This window comes from Nuphar pumila, chromosome 15 (assembly GCF_984573655.1).
Source record: "Nuphar pumila chromosome 15, dmNupPumi1.hap1.1, whole genome shotgun sequence".
Taxonomy (NCBI): Eukaryota; Viridiplantae; Streptophyta; class Magnoliopsida; order Nymphaeales; family Nymphaeaceae; genus Nuphar; species Nuphar pumila.
The window spans coordinates 40,757,162-40,781,935 of NC_143263.1; the positions used below are offsets into that span (position 1 = coordinate 40,757,162).

The 24,774-nt window shown below is 37.4% G+C and overlaps 1 protein-coding gene across 1 annotated transcript in view; it reads right to left on the bottom strand.

Annotated features, from left to right (window-relative positions):
• HCF101 (ATP binding protein) overlaps window positions 1-24,774 on the bottom strand; it is a 138,096-nt gene that overhangs the window by 44,961 nt on the left and 68,361 nt on the right. Inside the window, exons 10-13 of the mRNA XM_089990039.1 lie at window positions 5,822-5,911; window positions 5,680-5,733; window positions 2,179-2,302; window positions 596-720 (exon numbers count right to left, since the gene is read on the bottom strand). Coding sequence (XP_089846165.1) covers window positions 596-720; window positions 2,179-2,302; window positions 5,680-5,733; window positions 5,822-5,911 — 393 coding nt within the window. The remainder of the gene's footprint in view (window positions 1-595; window positions 721-2,178; window positions 2,303-5,679; window positions 5,734-5,821; window positions 5,912-24,774) is intronic.

Here is a 24,774-nt window from a genome sequence, read left to right on the forward strand (position 1 = left end):
TTTTTGTGTGCTCTTTTGCCCATTAGTAGTGTGTGTTTGTCAATCCTCTAGTGATCTTGTATTTGCCTTAGTGGCTTTGTATTGAGTATCCTTCTCTTAAGCATTATTATTAATAAAAATATATTTTTTGTGTGCTCTTTTGCCCATTAGTAGTGTGTGTTTGTCAATCCTCTAGTGATCTTGTATTTGCCTTAGTGGCTTTGTATTGTGCACACCTCTCTTGTATTTCATTACAGGACTCAGTATGATCACATATGTTTAATCAAGGATATAACTACATTCTAAATGCTAGATACTGTCATGATAGCTGTCATGCAGCTTTGCCTGAAGGAATTTGAAACTGTTTGCACACCAATAAACAAAAACCATAAAAAGATGCATGGTATTGCCAGATAAAAAAACCATGAATTCAGTCTATGAATATGGAATAAAACATGTCAAATGACCAAAAATTCGAAATAAAGTGCACAGAGCAAAGGTTCTCAGCATCAAATGCTGAATAAACTCAACCAAACATGCAATAAAGAGAAAAGAAAATTCTCTTTGAAAAATATTTAGAAAGAGAGATCCATGTTCAAATGAAAAAATCACGTACAACACTTTGAGCAGACCGATCATTTCTTCTCACTGTCGCAGGATGGACAAAAATCTCTTCATCTGAATCTGGTACCTTCACTCGAATTGCCTTTATAGATCTGTCATAAGTCACAGCTGTAGACACTGCATGATAAAATCAGGAAAAGGATATGATGAATGCATCCAGCATCCTAATATTAATTGTTAAAAATCTAATAAGCATCCATGCATTTGGATGTTAAAGCTAAAAAAATATAACACATCTGCATTCACGTGGATGTATATGAAGACAATTTTTGTGCGCATGTGATACTGCACACGTGCACAGTGAAATATCAACACATTTATTAATGCTGACCAGGGGAATTGCAAGATCAGTTCAGAGGTGAAAAGAAAATTGTTATTCAGGCGTAGCAAGAGCTACTGATTGATAACATTTTAAAACATGAGAGGATAAAAAGACAGGTTTTAAAGAATTTTATGGCATTTTCCATCTCTTTACCTATTCTTCCATATAGGAGGATCTCCTATTCTGCTTGTTAAGAGATTCTAGCAAACATAGAACTTTGGCTGCAATATCAGGAATTTTCACGATAGATATTCCAGCCACCTCTACTGCTATGAGAAGATCTAGTAAGAAATCCTCTGCCTTCTTTTAATTGGAGCAGCAAGATCACTATGAAAACAGGTGGGAACCATACAAAGGAAATGAACTGAAAATAGCCTAACCTCCCACTAAATTTCAGTAGGCGCTCTATGTTGATCAGGCAGCAAAAGAGGGATAAAACCCGAATTTTGCCCTTTTAAAAACAGACTATCAAGCATGACTGATTCCCAACAAGTTCTCAACAAAATATTCTAAAAAATACAAGAAAAAAGTTAAAAATTAATAGGCAATATACATTCAAAAACAGTAAAAGACCGACATTTAACCACAATTGTAGAATGATGGAAAGATGCAGCATCAGCACCTAACCCAGAGATGTGGATCATCTTAGGCAGATCCAGAAAACAACAGCAAAGATGAGTAAACAACATATAATGATATAAGGAAAGAAAAGACAAAAAATAAAAAAAGACTACAATAGAATAAACTGTATGGGAGAGAATACTGGCAATGCTTAACGTGTTTCTTCTAGGCAGAATCATAACAAAAGCATAATAAGAACAGAAATAAACAAAGAAATACGGCAAACGCAAAAGTGTAGAAGAAATGGAATGAGAGAAATTTTGGAAGCAAGCAAGGGGCAGAGGGATATAAAGAAGCTATGTAAAGATTACAATCTCCATAGAGAGACCAACATATCATGAGTCCTCATTCCATATGCTACGGGGAGGGGAAACAATGTTAACAATCAATGAGTGTGCAATTAATCCCACTTCAGAATCAACTATATTTTGTAATCCAATTGCCTGATTTGGGTGTTACTATACTATTTTTATATGCCAAGTGTTAAAAATTGATAATAAGGATAACCTAATAAAGAACTAAATTGAGCAGTTGCATGCAAAGCAGAGCTATGTGCAAGCAATTTGTCAAAAGCAAAAGCAATATTCAGCATAAAGACATTTTATGATCATGAAACTCAGCTTAAAATATACCATTTTGACGAATCTTGGCACATTGTTGAACAACACAAACTCCAAGATCTTGAAATGTTTTAGCAACTTCACCCTGAGGATCTGCTGCTACTTCAGGCATTCCACTATCCCCTGATGCTGAAAGCTGCCAAATAAGATATCCATTACATGATTTAGCAAACCTGAAGAACCATATGAATATGCCCGAAATACCTCATAAAAACATTCTTCTGTAAAGGAACTCTAACTGTAAAACTGCACTGACAGACTATGAAACCCACAGAGCGTGTTCATTGGCCATAATTCACATTATTCAAGTACTTTTTGGGCTCCAATTCCCTTGCTGCTAATTCATTTCAAAATTCGGAAGGAGGTACTTTTTTTTGGCATTTTTTGTAACATAGGAACTCTGATACCCTTTTCTATGAAAGGAATAAATACCAAATAAACTAAAACTATAATTATACAAAATGTGTATTGTATTCATGCTGCAAGTTATGGTCAAGATAAAGCCAAATGAGGAGATGAATAATATCCATATCTGCTTTGCACTTAATATTATACCTTATTCCTAGCATATTAAACTATATCAAGTGGAAGTTCTCACATATCCACATGGTGTAAAAAAATGCTTAATTCTTATTGCCTATGTCACAGGAATTAATCAGAATGGCCCCATGTCACGCCTGACACGAGATGTGACGTGGTTATGGTCACGACATGCGCATGACAATTCGGTCAACAGTGTGTCAGGGCTTTGAAGGTCAATTTTGACCTTTTTTATGGTTAAAAATGGAAAAAATAAAAATAAAAACGAGAAAAGGGGGTGTTTCGACTAAAACCCTGTGCCCCCCTATCATCTATCTTCCTCCCTCTCTGTTCACTGTGCAGCCTCCCGGTGGCGGTGTCCCAACAACGGCATCCTGACGACGGAGGTGGCGATCGGTGGTGCCAGCCTACAAGTATGAGGCACCTCTCTCTCTCTCTCCCCGTTCTAGAAGACTGATTCCTCCACATCCCCCAGAGAGGTCTCTCTTTCTCTCTTTTTCTGCCTTTCTAACTCTATCTCTGTGATGACTGAAAAGGGGGAAGAGGAGGGTTGGAGCAGGGTTGCCAAACTAGGAAGAGGAAGCATGAAACGATACGGGAAGCGGAAGCGAGAAGTGAGGCATTTTGAGATTTGAAGCGAAGTATCAATTTGAAAGCGAAATATAAACAAAAAATGAAGCAATATGGTAACTGAATAGGAATCGAACAAGAAGCAAGTAAAACCTAAAATAAAATTGATTATTCTTATATTTCATGATTTTTCAGTAAAAAAGTTAAATTTTTGTTAAAATCTAACAATGATGGTTACCAATTTAGAGAAAGTACATGGGAAGTGAGTGAAAGCGTGAGAGGAAATACATGAAAAACATGAAAAGAAATGCGAGAAAAGCATATAGGAAACATATACCATGTGTGGGAAGCATAGAAGAAGCGTGGGGGAATCAAGGTTCCCATGAAGTTTCGGAAGTGAGGAGTATCGCGCTTCCGAAGCGAGTTTCCTAAGAAGTTTCCACTAACTCTGGGTTGAAGATATATATATATATATATATATATATATATATATATATATATATATATACACAAAAAAAAATGCAAACTATGCAAAAAATTCTAAATTTCTAGCTAATCATGCATCAACTAAAAAGGTTAATCATGGCTTAGTCATGGCTTTGGCACGATGCGAAAAATGAAAGTTAAAGTGCAGCATGGAGTACTTAATATAGATAGAGTTTTCCAGCAAATATCCCATCAAAGAAGTGCCCCCAAAAAAGGCAAGACACTTGCATCAGAATGTAAGGCAGGACACTTAACAAGCTTCTTAAGTTCAAGAGAATCTATGTAATACTCCTGTTCGTGCATATAGAAAATAGCAACATCAACAACCTTTCAAAAACCATGAATTTCTATATGCTCCTTCACAATTCCATCCTGAACCAAGAAAAAAAAACAATTAACAAGCAAAAACATAATTCAACCCTCCTCCTCCCTAGATAACTAAAACCCTAATAAAAACACCATATACATATATATATGTGTGTCCTTGTATCCTATTTTTTAAAATTTTGGTGAATCTGTGTCAATTATCTGAATCTTGTATCTGTATCCTCCTGTCTTTGTGACATAGCTTATTGCAGCAATGCATGCCTTGATGTGAGACCATGAGATACCAATATCAGTATCAGTAAAACACTAAGAAAGGTAATGCTTTTGTGAGAATTTGAAACTATTTTGTTTTTCTCAAGAGAATCTTCACAAATTTCAGGGGGAAAAATATTAGGATTTATAAATTCAATTTCTCAGGAGACAGGAAACATAAAGCTTCTACTTTGCTAATACTATGCTAAAATTCTCACCTATACTGATGACGAGCAATTTCAATGTCTATGCTTAAGAGTTAAGGAAATGCTAAACCATGAGACGAACCTCAGATCTCACACCTTGATAATTATCTTCCACCTTCTCGGCCTATTTATAGTTTATGATCATGAAATTCTGAATTTTGATATTTTACTCCACATTAGTGTGAAACTGAAGTAAAATGATAAAAAATCAAGATGATATAAACAATAAAAGATCCATAATAGGATGTACGTGTATGAGCTTGTAAGACAGTTCATTTATTGAAAGGTGAAGCTCGAAAACAAAAGGCATTTGGACTTTCCCCAATGAGAAAGTGGGGCAAAGAGTGAACTGCACAACAGAAACAGAATATTTGTAATAACTAACTTAATACAAGGCACAAAGAGATGTACATTTGCCACAAGCACTGAATGCCAGCTAATAGTGCAAGCTAAATTAGGATTGCTCTTTCCCCAAGAACATAATTTGATTTCCAGAGATAACATGGTGCAAAAAGAACCAAAAGAATGGACTCTGATAAAATAGTAAGGATGTGAGTGTCCAAGTCGGTGAAAGTAGAAGCACAAACAATAACATAAAACATGAAACAGCTAAGGTTGAAGAAGAACATACACCTCAAAAGTTCAGTCACGTCTAACTTCACAAGCTACACTAGGATGGGTGTTAACACAAGGTATCAAATGAAATTGCAGCATGAAGATCATAACTAAAAGATAACTACATTCTCCTCTTATACAGTTATACCCTATAAATAACATAATTTTAATGTAATTTCTGTGGTTATGTTTCTTGTAATTAAACTTATTTGGTTATAGTCTTTCATAATGCAATGTGGTTCCCATTTGCCTAATTCAAAGTTCAAAGTTCAGCTTCAGCAGAAGCAAATGATTAATTAAAATTTTGATTTCATTCCACAGCTTACAGCTTAGCTTATATCCTTATGCTGTCAGTTATGTTTCGCTCCATTATATTCATTATAATACCGCCAACACAAAATAAATATAATCACTGAGATCTTTTGCATGTCTCATATAAAAACTATGGATTATGAAGGGAAATTGGAACTACATGAAACAACTGACTTTCAGGCGAAAAAGTTTATATATCACATACTGTTGGTCTAATTGGAAGGTCAAAGAGGTATGGGATTCCAAACTGTTGAACCACCTGCACTGAAAGTATACCAATTAAAAACAATTGTTGGTGATAACTTCCAAGAAACAGTAAAACATGGGATGAGAGCTCAATTGCATGCCTGAGAACCTGAACCTTTACCAAATGGGTAATAGCGTTTTTCATCAGCATCAAAATAACACATGTTCTCAACAACAGCAACACATGGAACCTGTATCAAATACAAAACGAGGAAAGGTTGTCAACCTATACATTTTATAATATGCTATCATACAACAAGAAAGAATTCAGTTTTCCAAGCAATAATATGATATATGAAAACAAATTCTACATTGTTCTGAACTTTTTCCAAGCAAGTCCTGTGATATTCAAACAAATATGAAATAACTAACAGAGGAAATGTCCCACTTTAACATGATGGACGACAATTAAGGCATCCAACTTGCCATGTATTTATGATCTTTTACATCCACGAGTTAAGATGAGACTACCACATGACTGGAGTTGACAAAAATAGTTTGGCAAAGCCCAGCCCCAGTTTGGTCACATAGCCTTGGACCATGCTCGCTTGGTAATAAGTTAATCTTTCAAAATTGATAATCTAAACCTTTTAAAAAAATTAAATATTAACAAGAAACTATAAAAGTGATCAACATACTACAACCACCTTAAACATTGTTTTCTTCATTTATTTTACAAACAAACAGATCTAAGATAGTGAACCATCAAATTCAAGGATAGGTTTTCAATTGCTTTCTTATCCAACAATCTAGGGGTTTAAACTTTAAACCTCTACCAAACTAAAGGCAAACAGAACCACAAAACATAAATCCCAGTCACCTGTTTTGTTCTGTTTTCTGGACAGTTAAAAATTTAAAGATAGTTGAGTCATCATCTTAGTTGTCAAAAGTGCTAGTCAGCACCTAGGCGGACAACCCAAAAAAGGAGTAGTAGGGGCCTAAGCAGGTCTAGTCGGCCTAGGCAAGACCAAGAAAACAAAATATCAAGAAAAGCATAAACATTACAATAAATAGTTAAATTTAGTAACAAAGATATGATTGTAATTATGAATTAAGCATATGTATGCTAAGTAACAGGGACTCGGAAAAGCAGGTGCTGCACCCGCGTCGATGCGACGCGGGTGCGCGTGCAAAACCGGGTGCGGTGAACACGACCCTGGGTGCGGTCAACGCACCCAGGGTCATTTTCATCCACATTTCGGACATTAAAAAAAACCGATGAAAAGGAGTGATTAGGGCAAAAAAAAAATTGCCCTAATCACTCCTATCCTATCCTCTCCCGCGCAGCTCAGCTTGAGCCCTCTCCTCCCAACGCCCCGACGCCACCTCCTAAGCTCCTCCTCTCCCTCGTCGCAGGTATGTCCCTCTCGCTCTCTTCTTGTGTCGGCAGGGGAGGGGCCGATCCCCCCTGCACCCTCTCTTTCTCTTGTTGGGTCGGCAGGGGAGGGGTCGAGCCCCCCCTGCTCCCTCTGATTTCGACAGGGGAGGTGTCGAGCCCCCCCTGCTCTCTCTGATTTCGGCAGCGGAGGGGCCGAGCCCCCCCCTCTCGCTCTCTTGTTGGGTCTGCAGGGGAGGGGCCGAGCCCCCCCGCTCCCTTTGTTTTCAGCAGGGGAGGGGTAGAGCCCCTCCCTATTTTTGGCAGGGAAGGGGCCGACCCTGCTCCTTTTGATTTCAGGGGAGGGGTCGAGCCCCCCCTCTCGCTCTCTTGTTGGGTCGACAAGGGAGGGGCTGAGCCCCCCCTGCTCCCTCTGTTTTTGGCAGGGGAGGGGCCGAGCCCCCCCCCCCCCCCCTTCTCGCTCTCTTGTTGGGTCGACAGGGGAGGGGCTGAGCCCCCCCCCCCCCCTGCTCCCTCTGTTTTCGACAGGGGAGGGGGTCGAGCCCCCATCCCTGCTCCCTGTTTTTGGCAGGGGAGGGGTATTAAATGTCGGTATAGTGTTGGACCCAGTTTGGGTCTGACCCAGACTGGGATTGCACATTACATTGACGTGCTTATTGTGGCACGAATGTAAATATTGTTAATTGTTATAATAGTTTTGTATTTTGTAAACTTATACCTAATGTTTTAAATACAATATACTAGGCCACGATAATGTGTTGAAATATCGTGAACCTGTGCAGCCAAATCAACACTGAGTTTTCCCTCTTCTTCTCTTTCTCTGTTGAAGATCAGGTTCAATGCAAACGTGATTTCTAACATGGTATCAGAGCGGTGTTGGATCTAGGGCTCGGTATTGCTCCCAAAGGTACGACACTTTGAATCTAGGGATCGGTATTATTCCCAAAGGTACGACCATAGAAAAAATCTGCTTTGGTCAGGAAAATACTCTTCTTTCTCTCTATTTTCGATATTTTCCCTCTTCCGCAACCTACACCACAATGTTCTCTTCCTAAAACACAATTTATTTCCTATTTTCATCGTGTTCTAGCAGCTCCTCCCTCTATCTATCCTCTCTTAAATTTGTTCTTGTGTTTTCATCCGAAACACGTGTTTCCCATTTAAAGCTCGTTTGAAACCCTATGTGTGACATATCTTCAAGCTAAAAAAAAAACTATTTTCTACTTTGAAACCCTAATCGCAACTCATCTCTTCCTCGTGATTCTCCTTTTAGAATCAAAACTCGTGATTCCCCTTTAGAATTTGTTCCTCTGTCACCTTATTTTAAAACTTGTCGCTGATTCATCTCAAATCACGATTCATCGTGATCTTGGTTCTTGCTAATCAAACACGGCACGGTCAGGAGGCTTGATTCATTGACATCGGATTAATATTTTGAATATTTACGTGATCTAATATCAGCCAAAAAAAAAGGCAACAGATCCGAATTCAGTTATAATCAGTTCTCTTCTGGGCCGAACTTAGACAGTCAAGTTATCCTGCAGTTTGATTAGTCATTTCATTAACCTTCTCTTAGAGTGTTTTCTACCTTATATTCACGTGTCTCATAATCATGGATTTTTCTTCAACCCAGTCCAGTTTGTCATCAAACTTCCTTGGCCAACTCGGTTCTGAAAAGTTAAATGATTCTAATTTCCTGACTTGGAAAAGACAGATAGTTCCCTTTATCAGGAGCCAAGATCTCTTTGGTCACCTAGATGGATCAATACCTGCCCCACCAGAGTTCATCGCAAAGGAAGAAACAGACACACAAGGGGCTGCATCTACCAAGCTTGTTCGCAACTCAGATTATGCCTCTTGGATGAGAAAGGATTAGGCATTAATTGCCTACATCACATCTACTTTGTCTCATAAAGTACTAGTTGCTATTCCCGACAACTACACAACGATGGAATTATGGAACAGGTTGACACAGATATACTCTCAGATATCTGAAGCAAGAGTTTTATTTATCAAGCATGAATTCCAGCTTCTTAACAAAGGTGGTCTATCTATCATGGATTACTTGAATAAGATGAAAACTATTACAGATCAACTAGCCATTATTGGATGTGAAGTGACAGACAAGAATAAAGTGCAACAGACATTGAATGTGTTGAGAATAGGTGGTTTTTAGTTTAAGTTCTTTTATATTAGAGGTGTTTTGAATTTTTGTTTTCATAAGGACTTAGTTGTAATTTTTCCTTTTTGCCTCTCTCTATTTAATATAGAGAGAAGCCCTAATCCAAAGGTAACGAAATTAGTTTTTGTGCAGCCGACTCTCTCTCTCTCTCTCTCTCTCTCTCTCTCTCTACACAGGTGGTTGTTTCCTTCTACATGGTATCAGAGACCTCGATCTCGGGAGCGTGATCACGAGAGGCTCATCATCACCAACGAAGAAAGAAAAACCCCGACTGCGTGAAATCAGGTTTGTTGTTCAGCGATTGTGGAAGATCTGATAACAGATCTGGGATGTTACCCAGATCTGTCGTCAGATCTAAGGATGGAGCTCCCAGCGAGGATTTCCTGGAGCCGTAACCTCTTTTTTATTTTGGAATCTGAAGTTTTTTTTTCTTCGTGATCTCCTGTTGTGATTTCCTGGACATTGACGAGTTGTGTTCCTGTTGTTGCGTGCCTACCGTGACTGTTGTGTTGTTTGTGCTGTTGGCTATTCCTGCCGTGTTGTTGGTTGTTTGGGTCACGCAGCAAGTCTATGTGCTGCTGCGTGCTAGCCGTGATTTTCATTTTTTTTGTTGATTGAGTGTTTGCCATGATTCTGAAATTTATTTTTTATACTTGTTGCGTGTGATCGAGATATGATTGATCTCTTTAATTGTCCTCTGAAGTCTTATTGGCTATTATGCCTTATATGTTTGGGGAACAGCAGTTGGCGTGATCATCTGTGTTGCAACTGAATATTATCGTGGTGTGTTTGGGTACAGCAATGGTCGTGACTCCCTGCTGTGTCGAGTTTTGTTTCGTGTTGTGTTAGTTCAAGCTATCCCTCTGTCGTAAAAGCAGCAGGAGTGATTCCCTATTGGTTGTGGGCTGTTTTTTTTTTTTAACAGCAGGGTTGATTTCTTACAGTGTTGGAAAATTCTACTTGAATACTTGCTTTTCAAATGAGCAGTATGGCTGAAAATTCGAAATGTGATTCTAAAATGGAACATATTGGGGAGTATAAGGCTTTTGCCAACCCATTCTCGTACGGCTCTTCCGTAAGGTTGAATGAAACCAACTATGCCAGGTGGTCCAGAACTTTTATGATGTCGGTATTAGGACATCGTCGAAAACATATTCTGTTGGAAGACGAACCCTCTGAAAAATTGGGAAAATATGTTACTTGGGATGAAGATAATGACATATTTATGTCATGGATAATGAATAGTGTCGAACCCCATATTGCAGATGGATTGATCTACTATAATACAGCGAAACTGATGTGGGACAATCTTCGTGATACATACTCACAAGAAACTAATGTGAGTCATATCCTGCAAGTAGAACAGGAGATATATAATTTGCAGCAGGGAGATCAGACATTGGCCCAATACTATGCCTCTGTCAAAGTTGTGTTTGAAAGACTTAATGCTCACAAGCCTCTTTGTTGCTCGAAGCACAAGGATCATCAAGAACAAACCATGGTTGCTCGTTTTCTTACAGGTCTTTCTTCAGAATTTTCTGTTGCAAAAGTTCAAATGTTGACTGGATCAGATGTTCCCACTCTTGCTGATGCTTACAATCGTCTGAGTAGACTTGTGATCTCTCTGCCACAATCTCAGCTTGCGACTCAGTCATCTGCTTTTGTTGTCTCATCTGGTTATGGGAGTGGAAATATTCAGAATATCAGAGGACGAGGGCGTGGACGTGGTATGGGAGGCAGAGGAAAGCTTCAATGTACATTCTGTGGAAAATCTGGACATTTAGAAGATCGTTGCTGGGATAAGCATGGTCGGGCAACCTCTTCTTCATCAAAGTCATATACTCCTAAAGCAAATGTTACTACTATCGAGGCAACAAATGTACATGAGAATATCTCTGCAAGTGATCGTAGTATCACCCTAAGTCGTGTTGAATATGATGAGTTGATAGCTCTTCGCCCTTTGAGTTCCACTCCTCCTGTAGCTGGTGTTGCCTATTCAACCGAAAATCATCTTCATCCGACTGACAGTAAGTGGATTATTGACTCTGGTGCATCCAGACATTTGTGTGGAAATTCACTTGTTTTCTCATATATAAAGGATATTAATGCTCATCGAGGAGTCTCATTAGCCGATGGGAGTTCCTCCCCGGTCGTTGGTCAGGGAAATATTTCTATATCCTCCTCATTATAGTTGAAAAATGTTATTCATGCTCCAAACTTTCCTCAAAGTTTACTTTCTGTTAGTTGCCTTATAAGAGAGCAAAACTGTAGAGTAATATTTGATCCGATGGGTTGTCATTTTCAGGATTTGCTGACGGGGAAGAAGATTGGTGGAGGCTATAAAGAAAATGGAGTCTACTACCTACATCATCCAATGGGTATTGTTCATGCTGCAGTGGAACACTCATTCAGTCCTGTTCAGTGGCATCGTCGTCTTGGTCATCCTTCTTTGTCAAAGCTTCGTTCGGTCTTTCCTCAAATTCCTTCCACCACATCATTTCAATATGAAGCATATCAGTTGGGAAAGCATCATCGAAGTTCGTTCCTTTCGAGTCAGAGTCAGTCTAGTAATAAAGTTTTTGAACTTCTTCATGCAGATGTATGGGGTCCTAGTAAGATTCCTACTAGGACTCAGTGTCGTTATTATCTTGTTATTATTGATGATTTCTCTAAGTTGTCATGGGTATTTTTAATAAAAGAACTTAAACTAAAAACCACCTATTCTCAACAGAATGGTTTAGGCCCAGATTATCATGTATTGGTGACATCATTGTTGTGCTTGCTCGTGCTTCCCACATTTGAAGACCTCTGGGCAAAACTTCTACAATACGAAATGTCATTGAAAGGCATCGCTGAAGATTTTGGTGCTCAATCTGACTCCCAAGATGTCTTAGCCACTGGGTTCTCTTTTGGTCGTGGTCGTGGAGGAAATGGCTTCAGAGGAGGAAGAGGTCGTGGTAGATTTGCAGGTCCAGGTTTGCTTCCCACACCCAATATACCATTCAACTCTAATGCGAAGAATCAAACTCAAAGAATTGTCCCGACATGTTACCTGTGCAATAAAAGGGATATATTAAGGCACATTGTTGGTTTAATCCTCGAAATAAAGGCAAATTGCAAAACACTGAGAGCAAAAAGGAAGATAATGTTACCAAGTCTGATGGAGAGGTGAAACAACTTTTGCTGGCAGCAATGTCTGGGTTACACTTGAAACAGAATGATCAAGGATTATGGTATGTTGATTCAGGAGCAGCGACCCATGTTACAGGCGATGGTGGTAAGCTTTTGGAACTCGGTTCCTTACTTTGGTAAAAATAGTATTGTTACTGGAGATGGATCTCACCATCACATTTCTCACATTGGTAATGCAATCATTCCTCTATCAAAATCGTCTCTCAATTTGTCAAATGTTGTTCATGCTCCTAACATAAAAAAAAACATCGTCTCTGTGTCTAAACTTGTTGATGATATACATTCTTATGTTGAATCACTCCCTCTTTTGTGTATGCCAAGGATCTTCAAACGAAGGAAACATTCACTGAAGGGGAGCGAAAAGGAAATATGTACACTTCAAGGAAGATCCATTTGCGCATACCAGTTCCGTCTTGAAGCCCTTATTGAAGTCCAAGTCTTTTTAGTTTGAGTCATCTAAGTCAGGTCCTGAGTCTATTTTTAGTCTTTCCAAATGTAATAAGCCAAGTTTTTGGCATGATCGTCTTGGTCATTGCATCTATTCCTTTCTCGAAAAACTTGTATCAAGCAAATTAATTCCTAAATCAAGTTTAACTCTTGAGGACAGTAATAAAAAGTGTCCTAGTTGTCAGATGCGTAAGAGTCATGTACTTCCTTTTGATTCTATAAATAAAAGAGCTTCAAGATCCTTTGAAATTATTTACTCAGATGTTTGGGGTCCTGCACCCGTATGCACTTCTTCTGGCAGCATATATTATCTCATCTTTATTGACAGCTACTCTCGTTATACTTGGATATTCTTTATGAAGCATAAGTCTGAAACTTTTCCCATATTTCGCAACTTTCATGCCTTTGTTCGAAACCATTTCTCTACCAATATTCTGCATTTTCATTGTAATGGAGGTGGTGAGTATACATCAAAGGATTTTACTGATTTTCTCCAAAGTAATGGAATAAAGCGTAGAGTGTCTTGTCCACATACGCCACAGCAAAATGGGGTTGCTGAGAGAAAACATAGACATATTGTTGAAACGGCCATGAGCATGACAGTAATCTTCCCATTAGTCTGTGGACAAAAGCATTTCATTCAGCTGTCTATGTTATAAATCGTCTGCCTATAACAATTTTGCAAAATAGTTCACCTTTCTCTTCTCTTTTCGGCATTCAACCCGATTATAATGCACTGCGTGTGTTTGGATGCATTTGTTATGTTCATATTGATGATTCTCCCAGGAATAAATTCCAACCAAAGGCTTCCAAGTGTAGATTTGTGGGATATGCTGATGATTATAAAGGTTATCGGTGTTATGACACTATGACTAAGCGTGTTAAGATTTTCAGGAATGTTGTGTTTAACAATAATGATCTTGGAGATGTGTTATTTAATATCTGTCAAAGAATTCCTAAAGAAGTTTATCATCCGTGGATGAATGCAGAGTTATTCGCAGATACTTATGATGATTGCTCACCTCAGTGTACTCAAGAAACTAATTCGGCTGACCAAAATGATATTGACTCAGGTCAAGCATGCTTACCTCAATCTGGTGATCAGGTCGGTGGAGCTTCACACATTAAAGAAGGGGCAGGCCCACAATCGCATCCTATTGACAAATTTAAAGGGTATGTGTATGCACGAAAAGAAAAAGGTGCTCCCCCTGCTTCTCACACTGGATCAGATACTTATGTGCCTGTTGAAAATATGAGGAGTTCAAATAGAATCAGACATCCTATTGACAGGTGGGTCAGTTACAATAATTTTTCTATGGATCTTCAACTTTTTCTGTCTCAGGTTGATAAGCATGATGAAACCATAGCGTTTCACCATGTTGTGAAATCAAACAAATGGATTAAGGCCATGAATGAAGAAGTGGAAGCGCTTCATGAATGTCAGACATGGGAAATTGTTGCTAGACCTCCTAACAAAAATGTTGTTGATTCCAAGTGGGTTTATAAAATCAAATATAAACCTGATGGTACTATAGAACGATACAAAGCAAGACTTGTTGCAAAGGGGTTTACACAGGAATATGGTCAGGATTATGATGAGACTTTCAGTCCCGTGGTCAAAATGGGGACAATAAGAATTATATTGTCTTTAGTCGTCAAACATGGATGGACATTAAGTCAATTAGATGTCAAAAATGCATTTCTTCATGGAGACTTGAAGGAAGAAGTTTACATGGAACAACCTCCAGGATATGTTGAGGGAGACCCAAGCACATATGTATGCAGACTAAAAACCACTTTGTTGTTGATATATGTTGATGATATTATAGTTACAGGGAATTCAATGAACCACATTGAAAAAATAAAAGAACTATTAAATCAAAGGTTTAAGATGAAAGATTTGGGAGATTTGCGTTATTTCCTTGGTGTCGAGGTAGACAGAAAGGATAATTAACTGACCTTGACACAACATAAATATACATTAGATTTATTGAAAAAATTTGGCTTGCAAGCCTTTATCTTCACTGAGTGTATTATATCAAAAGCTCAGTTCACAGGATAGAGATTTGTACCCCGACCCTACAAGATATCGAAGTGTAGTTGGTATGCTTCAATATCTTACCTTTACTCGTCCTGACATTGTTTATTCTGTTAATCAAGTGTTGCAGTTCATGCATGAGCCACGAACATGACATATGGATGCAGTCAATAGAATATTGATATACTTAAAAGGTACCATTGGAGATGGGTTGGTGTATCGAAAAAGTTAGAAAAGAGGAGGCATGCATGATGTCACGATCTACAGTGATGCGGATTGGGCAGGAGATCCTGATGAAAGAAGGTCGGTTTCTGGATATTGCATTTTTCTTGGGGAAAACCTAGTATCCTAGAGCAGTAGAAAACAAAAAGCAGTGGCTAGATCAAGCATTGAGGTTGAATATCGATCAATGGCTGCTGCAACTGCTGAAGCTACTTGGACAAGACATTTGTTGAATGAATTGGAGGAATAAATCTCCAAATCTATCTTATTGTGTGACAATCAAAGTGCTATTAATATATCCTTTAATCCTATTTTCTACAGTAAGACAAAACACATTGAGATAGATCAACATTTCATTCGATAGAAGGTTGAAGACAAAGAGATTGAGCCTCATTTCATTCCTACAGAAGACCAGGTGGCGGATTTATTTACAAAGGGTTTGACGAAAAACAGATTTTGGTTCTTGAAGAACAAGTTGTCCATGGTTCAAGACCATGCACAACTTGAGGGAGGGTATTAAATGTCGGTATAGTGCTGGACCCAATTTGGGTCTGACCCAGACCCAAACTGGGATTGCGCATTACATTGACGTGCTTATTATGGCATAGATGTAAATATTGTTAATTGCTATAATAGTTTGTAAACTTATACCTAATGTTTTAAATACAATATACCAGGTCACGATAATGTGTTGAAATATCGTGAACCTGTGCAGCCAAATCAACACCGAGTTTTCCCTCTTCTTCTACCTTTCTTCTTTTCTTTCTCCGTTGAAGATCAGGTTCGATGCAAATGTGATTTCTAACAAGGGATTGAGTCCCTCCCTGTTTTTGGCAGGAGAGGGGCAGATCCCTCCTCCTTGGTGATTTTATATCAAGATAATGTCTGTATAATTGATTTAAAATTTTGAATGTATTTTTTTGTGTTTTCAGGATAAAAATGATGGATAAAGGGAAAGGACTTGCGTCATCTTCATCCCAACATGTGAATCTGTTGCTAGTTTTGCTGATAGTTGTAGTGGGATTGATGATGTGGGGCCACTATGGGTACATATAGATAAACTTGCAAAAAACTGGAGAAGGAGGTGGTGGAAACAAGAGATTTAGATGCAAGCTCTACGAAAGAGATTTTGTTAGGTCTTACACAAGAGTAAAGGCTCATTTGTTGAAAATACCAGGATATGGCATTTCAGCTTGCAGAAAAGGTGATGAGGCAATGCGAAGACAATACAAAAAATACAAGAAGAATATGAGAAGAGAAAGGCAATTGCCGATTCTTGTGCAGTTAGTGTGTCATTTGCAAGCCACCAAGAAGATGCTGAAAAAAAAAGAAAAGTCAATGTAGGAGGTAAAAGAACAATACAAGCATCATTCAATACACATGGAAGAGAAGAATTGGATAGAAAAGTTGCGAGGTATTTTTATTCTAGTTCACTCTCATTTAATGCGGCTAGAAATCCTTATTGGAAGGATTTAGTAACATCCTTGGCAAATTGTAATTTGAGTGGTTATGTGCCTCCAAGTTTTGAAAAAATATGAATCACACTTCTTACAGACGAGGGCAAATGTGGAGAGGTTGCTGGAGATTAAAAAATATTCATGGGAGCAAAATGGAGTTTCTATTGTGTCTGATGGATGGACAGATATTCAAAGGCGTCCAATGATCAATTTCATTGTTTGTTCGCTTAGTGGCCCAATATTCTTGAAAGCGGTTGATGCATCTGGGGAATATAAAAATGCAGAGTATTTGAAGGGATTGTTTATATAAGTGATAAAAGAAATAGGTGATCAAAAAGTGGTACAAATCATTACAGACAACGCTCCAGTTTGTAAAGTGCAATGTTGAGTTTGGAGAGTGAGTACCCTCATATTTTTTTGACTCTCTGTATAACATAGGGCTTAAATCTAGCCCTAAAGAACATCTGCAACCCCAAAGAAGAAGAAAATTCACAAACATATGCTTTATGTTCATGGATTGAAGATTTAAAAAGAAATGTCAAAAGCATTAGGAATTTTGTTGTTAACCACCATCATGCTAATGCTATATTTAATAGGCATTTTGACTTGAAATTGTTGAAGGTCGCTGAAACACGTTTTGCGTCCATCATTGTGATGGTGAAGAGGATTAAAAGAGTAAAGAATGCTTTGATTAACATGGTGACTGATGAAAATTGGACATTCTATCGTGCTGATGATAATATCAAGGCTTAAGAAATTAAAAAATTCATTCTTGATGATGAGTTTTGGGACAGGGTGGTATATTTCCTTCAATTTACGCAACCTATTTGGGAAATGTTAAGAGAAGTTGATAAGAATGAGTTAATGCTTTACAGAGTTTATAAAATGTGGGATAATATGATTGAAAAAATACAAGTTATAGTTTTCAAGCATGAAGAAAAAATTTTGCATTGGATGATTCAGATTTTTTTAATCATATTCATTTAATTTTAGTCAGAAGATGGGATAAGAGCAACACTCATTTGCATTGTATGGCACATTCTCTTAATCCAAAATATTATGCAAATAAGTGGTGGGCTGATGGTATTGGTCGTGTCCCTCCAAATTTAGACCCAGAGCTATCAAGACATAGAAATATGTGTATGACGACTTTTTCCAGAAGCATATCTTCTACATCAAGTCACACAAGAGTTTGGAAAATTTTCATCTTCGAGATTATATGGATCGGCATTATTCGCGAGAGAAGAAGATAATATAGATCCTATCACATGATGGTCAACATTTGGATCAGAAACACCTTTTATCCAACGTCTTACATTAAGATTGCTATCGCAGCCTGCTAGTTTATCTTGTTGTGAAAGAAATTAGAGTACATATTCTCAAATCCACAACCATGGTTTTAAAACTCGTCGAGTCAACTCGGTGACTCGGCTCGGCTCGACCCTCCAACAAGTCAACCCGGCAAGGCAAACTCGGGTTGCCAAGACTCAGGCTTGACTCGGGATGACTCGGCCGAGTCACGAGTCATGGTGTACTCGGGCGAGTTCTGGCACCTTTGCCTTGACAAAACTCGTTGGAAGGATCACTTGGACTCGGGCGACTCGGACCGAGTCACGAGTCACTGAAGACCCGTTGGTTCGTGATAATGACAATTTTTAAATTGTTATTGCTTTACCTTTTAACGAAAACCCTTAAAGGGTCTTTAGGGTCTTCGACTCTTCAGTGTTTAAGGCTTCAAGCCTCGACTGAAGAGAGGAGAAGCCGAGAAGGTGTGGTGCGGCTGAAGCTCCAGCCATCCGACGATAACTCCGGCATAAACAGCGATGCCGGCAAGGAGTTTTCGGCGTGAACAGTAACTCTGACGAAGGCACAACTTGTTTTTTTGCGTTTGTATTTCCGGTGCAAACAATAACTCCGACGAAGGCACAATAACTTCGGCGTGAACAGTAACTCCAGCGAAGACACATCGACGGTGAACAGTAAGGCGTCGTTGCAAATCCAACGCATCTTCTCCAGCAAAAACAGTGCGTCGCCGCACAATTTTCCGATGTGATTTTCCGGCGAGATTTGTGAAGGTATGTATGTTGTATGCACACTCAAATCAGAACTTAGTGGTGTGTACTGTGCACACACGCAAGTCTGATTTCTTTTGGTGTGTGTCATACGCACACAATCTAAGGAATACCTTAATGGGTACAGGTTTTTGCGATTCTGATTTGGTTTTGATTCTGGGTTCTGCCTGTATCATTAATTTTTTTTGGGAACGAAGCAAGCACATCGACGGTGAACAGTAAGGCATCGTTGCAAATCTGACGCATCTTCTCCAGCAAAATAGTGCGTCGCCGCGCGATTTTCTGCCGAGATTTTCCGGCGAGATTTGTGAAGGTATGTATGTTGTAACTCGAATCAGGTTAGTGGTGTGTACTGTGCACACACGCAAATCTGATTTCTTTGCAAGGTTCAGGTGGACTGAACCTCAATCGATTGGAGGATTCATGTGGACCGATCCTCAATCGATTTCAGGGTACATTTCACTGATATGGTTTTTATAAGATCTGCAGATATGCCTTGCTAATGTTATATCTATCATGCTTATCGACTTTTTCAATCGATCGCCAAAAGTCTTCTTCCTTATGGAAATGGAGAAACCAGCCCGCGGCCATCCAAGCAACCCATTTGGGTCTTTCGATTGCTCAAAATTATTATAAAAAAAATGAAAGCACAGCCTTGAAGTTGTTAATTACCTTGCTTTTTATGTTTTGATTGTCTAAGAAAAAAATAGATACGATGCATCTAAATGTCACATGTAATTGAAATATTAAATTATTATTTTGCTTGGTTGTTCGATTTCTTGCAATTAGATGAGTAATTCTAAGTTAGATATAGTTTTACTTAATGTTATTTTACTTATTAATCAATTAAACTAGTAATTAAGTCATTCTACAAACCTTTATATGTTTAAATGATAATTTATATATTATTTTTCTTTTAAAATCAAAAGTTAACAAAACCCGGTCAGAGTTACCGAGTTGACCCGCTGAGTCACGAGTCAATAAAGAACGAGTTGAGTCCCGAGACACGGGTTTTAAAACCTTGTCCACAACATGAAGAGAACCAAACTTACCAGCAAGCGTGCAGAGGATTTAATATATGTTCATTCAAATCTTCAATTACTTTCGTGAACCAATGATGAATAAAGGTACTAATTTGCTCTCTTTGTTATTTGATTATTTCTTAAATTTTCATTTAAATATACTTGTATTGTATTTAACATTTTCAAATTGGGTTTGTAACGTAGACAAGAAACATCCAAATTTTGGGATGTAAACCCAGAAGAGTGTGACTTCGAGGGAGAGCATGATTTCAACATAACAAACATGGATTTAGCTGAGCCCAGTATTCCTTTTAATGATGCATTTGATGATGAAGAAGAAAATTATTAACATCCATTACTTCATCAAGATATACTTTGGTATGTAATTTAGTTCTTTTATGCTTTACTTATTTGATTGATATTTAGGTTGATTTATGTAATTGTTTTACTTATTTGATTGATAATTTGATATTTAGGTTGATATATTGCATGCATGATGAATGATATTATGACAATGTTAATTGTTAAATGTTAAACTGTTAAAACTTCAAAATTATATATATATATATATATATATATATTTTACATTTTTTACCCTGTCGCACCCCCACCCAGGTTTTTTGAAAGTGTCGTATCCCTGCACCCGCACCCATGTGACATAATATGTATGCAATTCAGTGTAAAATATTATAAAATTCGTAAAATTGCATAGCATTGAACATAAAGCATATAAATATACATATATAAGATACACAACACCCCCACCCCCCAACACATGCACACACACATGCAATTCTATAAATTTATGTGTGTGTGTGTGAAAAACATGGGCATACGTGTAAAGAACAAAAATAAATCAGAAGGAAAAAAGAAAGAAAAGAAGGAAAAAAGAAAAAAAAAACAAAAGAGAGTGGAGGGGCGAGAGGAGGAAGAAGGAAGAAAAGACAAAGAAGAAGAAGAGGAAGTGAAAAAAGAGAAGGTGGAGGGGAAAAAGGAGGAGGAAGAAGAAAAGGAGAAGATAAAAAGAAAACAAATAAGAAGGTAAAAAGGAAAAAAGAAAGAAGAAAAAAAAAAAAAGAAGAAAAGGAGAAAATAAAAAAGAAAGGGTTTGGGGGTAGGAGGAAGAAGAAAAAGAAAAAATAAGAAAGAAAGAGAAAAAAAGAACAAAAAAATAATGGCAACCATGTCCCCACGGTCTAGGCAATAAAACAGGGCCTTACCGCCTAGACCCATAAGCCTAGGTGGTAGCCCTGTGCCCAGCCCACCTAGGCGGCGCCTAGGCACCGCTTTTGACAACTAAGGTCATTATCTTGATAACTTTTGTTTGATAAGAGAGGGACAAAGATTAAGAACAAGGTCTACCATCAAGAAGAAAATTATACAATTAAGAAGATGAAGTATGAAACAGTATATGCATGCAATGAGTTTACAAACATTGAGATGGAATAGGGACATTAAGAGAGAATCTAAAACATGAAAGAGGGAGGGCCTACTGCTGCTCCTTGGACCATACCAACAGTTGATGAAGTGCAAGGAATCTTGATAGTTTCCTTAAAGTAGCATATGTCATTCGGATGTAAGACATGCAATCAATGTAAGGCACCTAGAAGCACCTCCAAAACGAGAAGGTCTGAATCCATGTAACATGGGTACTTCCAGAAGGGTGTTGTATTTGTTATATATATAATTCCTTTGTATTGCCCGATAGGAATATTTTGGTATTTTCATTTGTACAATAAGTTGTTTATTAGAAACAACTTATTTTTCTTTTCATTTTTCTTTTTCTTTTTTTATCATTTTTTATTCTTTCTTTTTTAGAGCATTAAGGACCCCACCATTGGAGTCGTTGGGGCTCCCAACAGTCATATTCTCCCAATGGCTCTCTCTCCTTTTTCTTGTATATATATAGGGGTGTTCCCCCTTCATTTGTATGTAGTTCTCTCTCTCTCATTCTCAATAATATTTATCTTTTTGCCTTTTAGTATTATCCCTTTGTGGATTTATGTGTGTGCACTTAAAGTGCTTGTATACTCTCTTTGTTTCTTGTCCATTTTTGGACTTGTAAGTGTTCTACACTTGATATTTGTATTTCGCTTACTTCATTACATGGTATCAGAGCCATTTGGATTCTCTTGATCTTGGAAGCCTTTTTTGTAGTATTTAAAGATCGTGACAAAGGTACTTTCACTCTTTGTCGCAATCTTTTTCTTATCATCATGGAGCATGAATCAAGGGTGGAGATCTCCTTCAAGCTTAATGGATCAAACTATTTGTGGGCATTGGCTATGGAGAATCACCTTAGAGGGAAGAAACTTTGGAGCTTTGTAATGGGAACCTCTCTTGAACCATCATTGAAGCACACCAAAATCGAAGAAGGTGTTGAAAAAGCTTTCATTGGGAAGGATCTCTTTAAAGTCATTCACGATCATCAAATAAAGGTAAAAGATTGGGAAAGTAACCACGCAAAAATTTTGACGTGGTTTATAAACAATGTTGACATAAGGATTTGTGTCAATACTGCTAAGTTTAGAAGAGCCAATGAAGCTTGGTTCTTCCTTAAGGGTATGTATACCCAAAAGGATCTTGCTAGACAATATTTTTGTCAAGATAAAATTAGATTCACTAAACAAGGAGACGTGTGTCCGTGAATATTTTAGTACTTTGTCCCCTCTTTGGGATGAATTAGCTCTTCTTGAGCCTAAATGGGTGACTCCCGAAGATATTGAAATGAGAAGAGAGCAAATTGAAATGAGCACTTTTTTCAATTCCTTCATGGTCTAAGACCGGAATTTGAACAAGTGAGGGCATTTCTTCTTTATAGGAGCAAGGATATGCCTATTGAAGATGCTCTTGCCGAAGTATGCCAAGAAAAAACCCGTCTTGGCATGACCCAAAAGAGTGATGATATTTTAGCCGTTACTAGGCCGGGTTCCAATGTAAAAACTTATAAGTCACCTCACTTTGCAAAAACTAATAACTATGGAAATGGACCAAACTATAATAGTGGTTATAGGAAGGGTGTCACTCGCCATTATTGTAATGAACCGAGACATATTAGACTGGTATGTCCTAAGCTTTAAGGGTAAAGTTGCTTCCGTTGGTGAAATCACACCTAAGAAATAAGCACGCAAAAATAGAGGAGATATTAAAGATACACTTAATCAAATATCAAAGGCACTTCAACAACTTTTCAAATCATCTTCAACTTTGGGTGTCGCCATTGCATCATCCTCATCTCCTCAAGGTATGTGGATTCTTGACTCAGGTGCCGCTTTTCATATGACACCTCATAAGAATGTTCTTTCTAAAGTTTATTCTAATCCTTCCTCATCTTATGTTTCAACAGCTGATGACACTTCTTTGAAAATAGAAAGTATTAAAACACTTGATTTAAAACATACTTAAAACTTTTTATTTCCAAAAATAAGGGTGGTTCCAAAAAATAAATTTAAATCTCTTTTCCGTCTCTCAAATTTTTTATCATGGTTGCAAAGTTTCTTTCTCACCTAAAGATTGCACCGTGCAGGATTTTTAGTTAGGGAAGCTGATTGGGCAAGGCCACAGGAGAGGTGATTTTTATTTTATAAATTTTGTCTCTTCCACCCAAGTCATTTTGTAACTTTGTAAATGTCAAAAGTATTGATGTTTGGCATAAGAGACTTGACCACCCTAGCTTTTCAAAGATGTTTTTTTTCTCCTTTTGGGGAAATACATGTAATAAAAAAGATAGCTTATAAAAATTACATTTTTGAAAAAATGAAAGCAATTCCCTTTCCCCAAAGAACTTTTGTATCTACACGACTTTTTGAATTAATACATTCGGATGTATGGGGTCCCTCACCTATCATATCAAAAGGAGGTTTCTCATATTATGTGATTTTTGTTGATGATTTCACTAGGTGCACATGGATTTATTTTCTAAATCATAAATCTGATGTGTTCTCTTTTTTAAAAAAAATCATATAATGATTAAAAATCAATTCTTAAGCAATCTTTCTATTCTAAGATCAGATTCGAGAGGAGAATATATGTCTAATGATTTTCAAAACTATTTAAAACAAAATGAAATTTGTCATCAAAGGTCTTGTCCTAGAACTCCGCAACAAAATGAGTTAGCGGAAAGAAAACATAGACATATAATAGAAATCACTAGGAATCCTTTAATTTTCAAGAATATTCCAAAAAATTCTTGGGCCGAAGTCATTATAATTTTAACTTAATTAATAGAAGTCCTTCAATCTCATTAAACAATGATTCTCCATTTGAAAAACTTTTTAAAATGACTATGGATTTTAAAAGACTAAGAATCTTTGGTTGTAGGTGTTATCTTCTTACTCATAAAAATGATAAACTTTCTCCAAAAGCCATTGAGTGTGTTTTCTTAGGCTATAGAGAAAATAAAAAAGAATATCAATGTTTTGACCCAATAAATAACAAACTTCATATTTCAAAAGATGTTACTTTTCTTGAAAATAAAAATGGGTTTGAGAGTAAAGAATCAAGAGAAAACATTGATTATTCATTTCTATTTGATTTATTACCAAGAAATGATAAGTCTAACTCTATTGAGGTTTTTAAGTTTTTTGACAATGGTTCTAATAATGAACATTCTCTTGATGATAAGGATAGTAATTAACATGAGAATTTGAATGAACATATATCAAGTAATACACATGTGTATACTAGACGGGGAGAAGGTAATCATCCATGTGCATTAGAAATACGATTTGATTTTCTAGGTTGGGACTCTTATAAAGACATGTTTTGATAGAATTTGTCAAGAGCACATGGATGATTACCTTCTCCACGTCTAGTATACACATGTGTATTACTTGATATATGTTTATTGAAATTCTCATGTTGATTACTATCCTTATCATCAAGAGAATGTTCATTATTAAAACCATTGTCAAAAGACTCAAAACCTCAATAGAGTTAGACTTATCATTTTTTGAGATACTTTTTAGGCATTGAAGTGGTTTACTCACCTAGAGGATATATTCTCTCTCAAACGAAATTAGCTGCTGATATTTGTTCTAAGTCGGAAATCTCAAATGAAAAGAAGGTGGAGACCCCAGAAGTTATA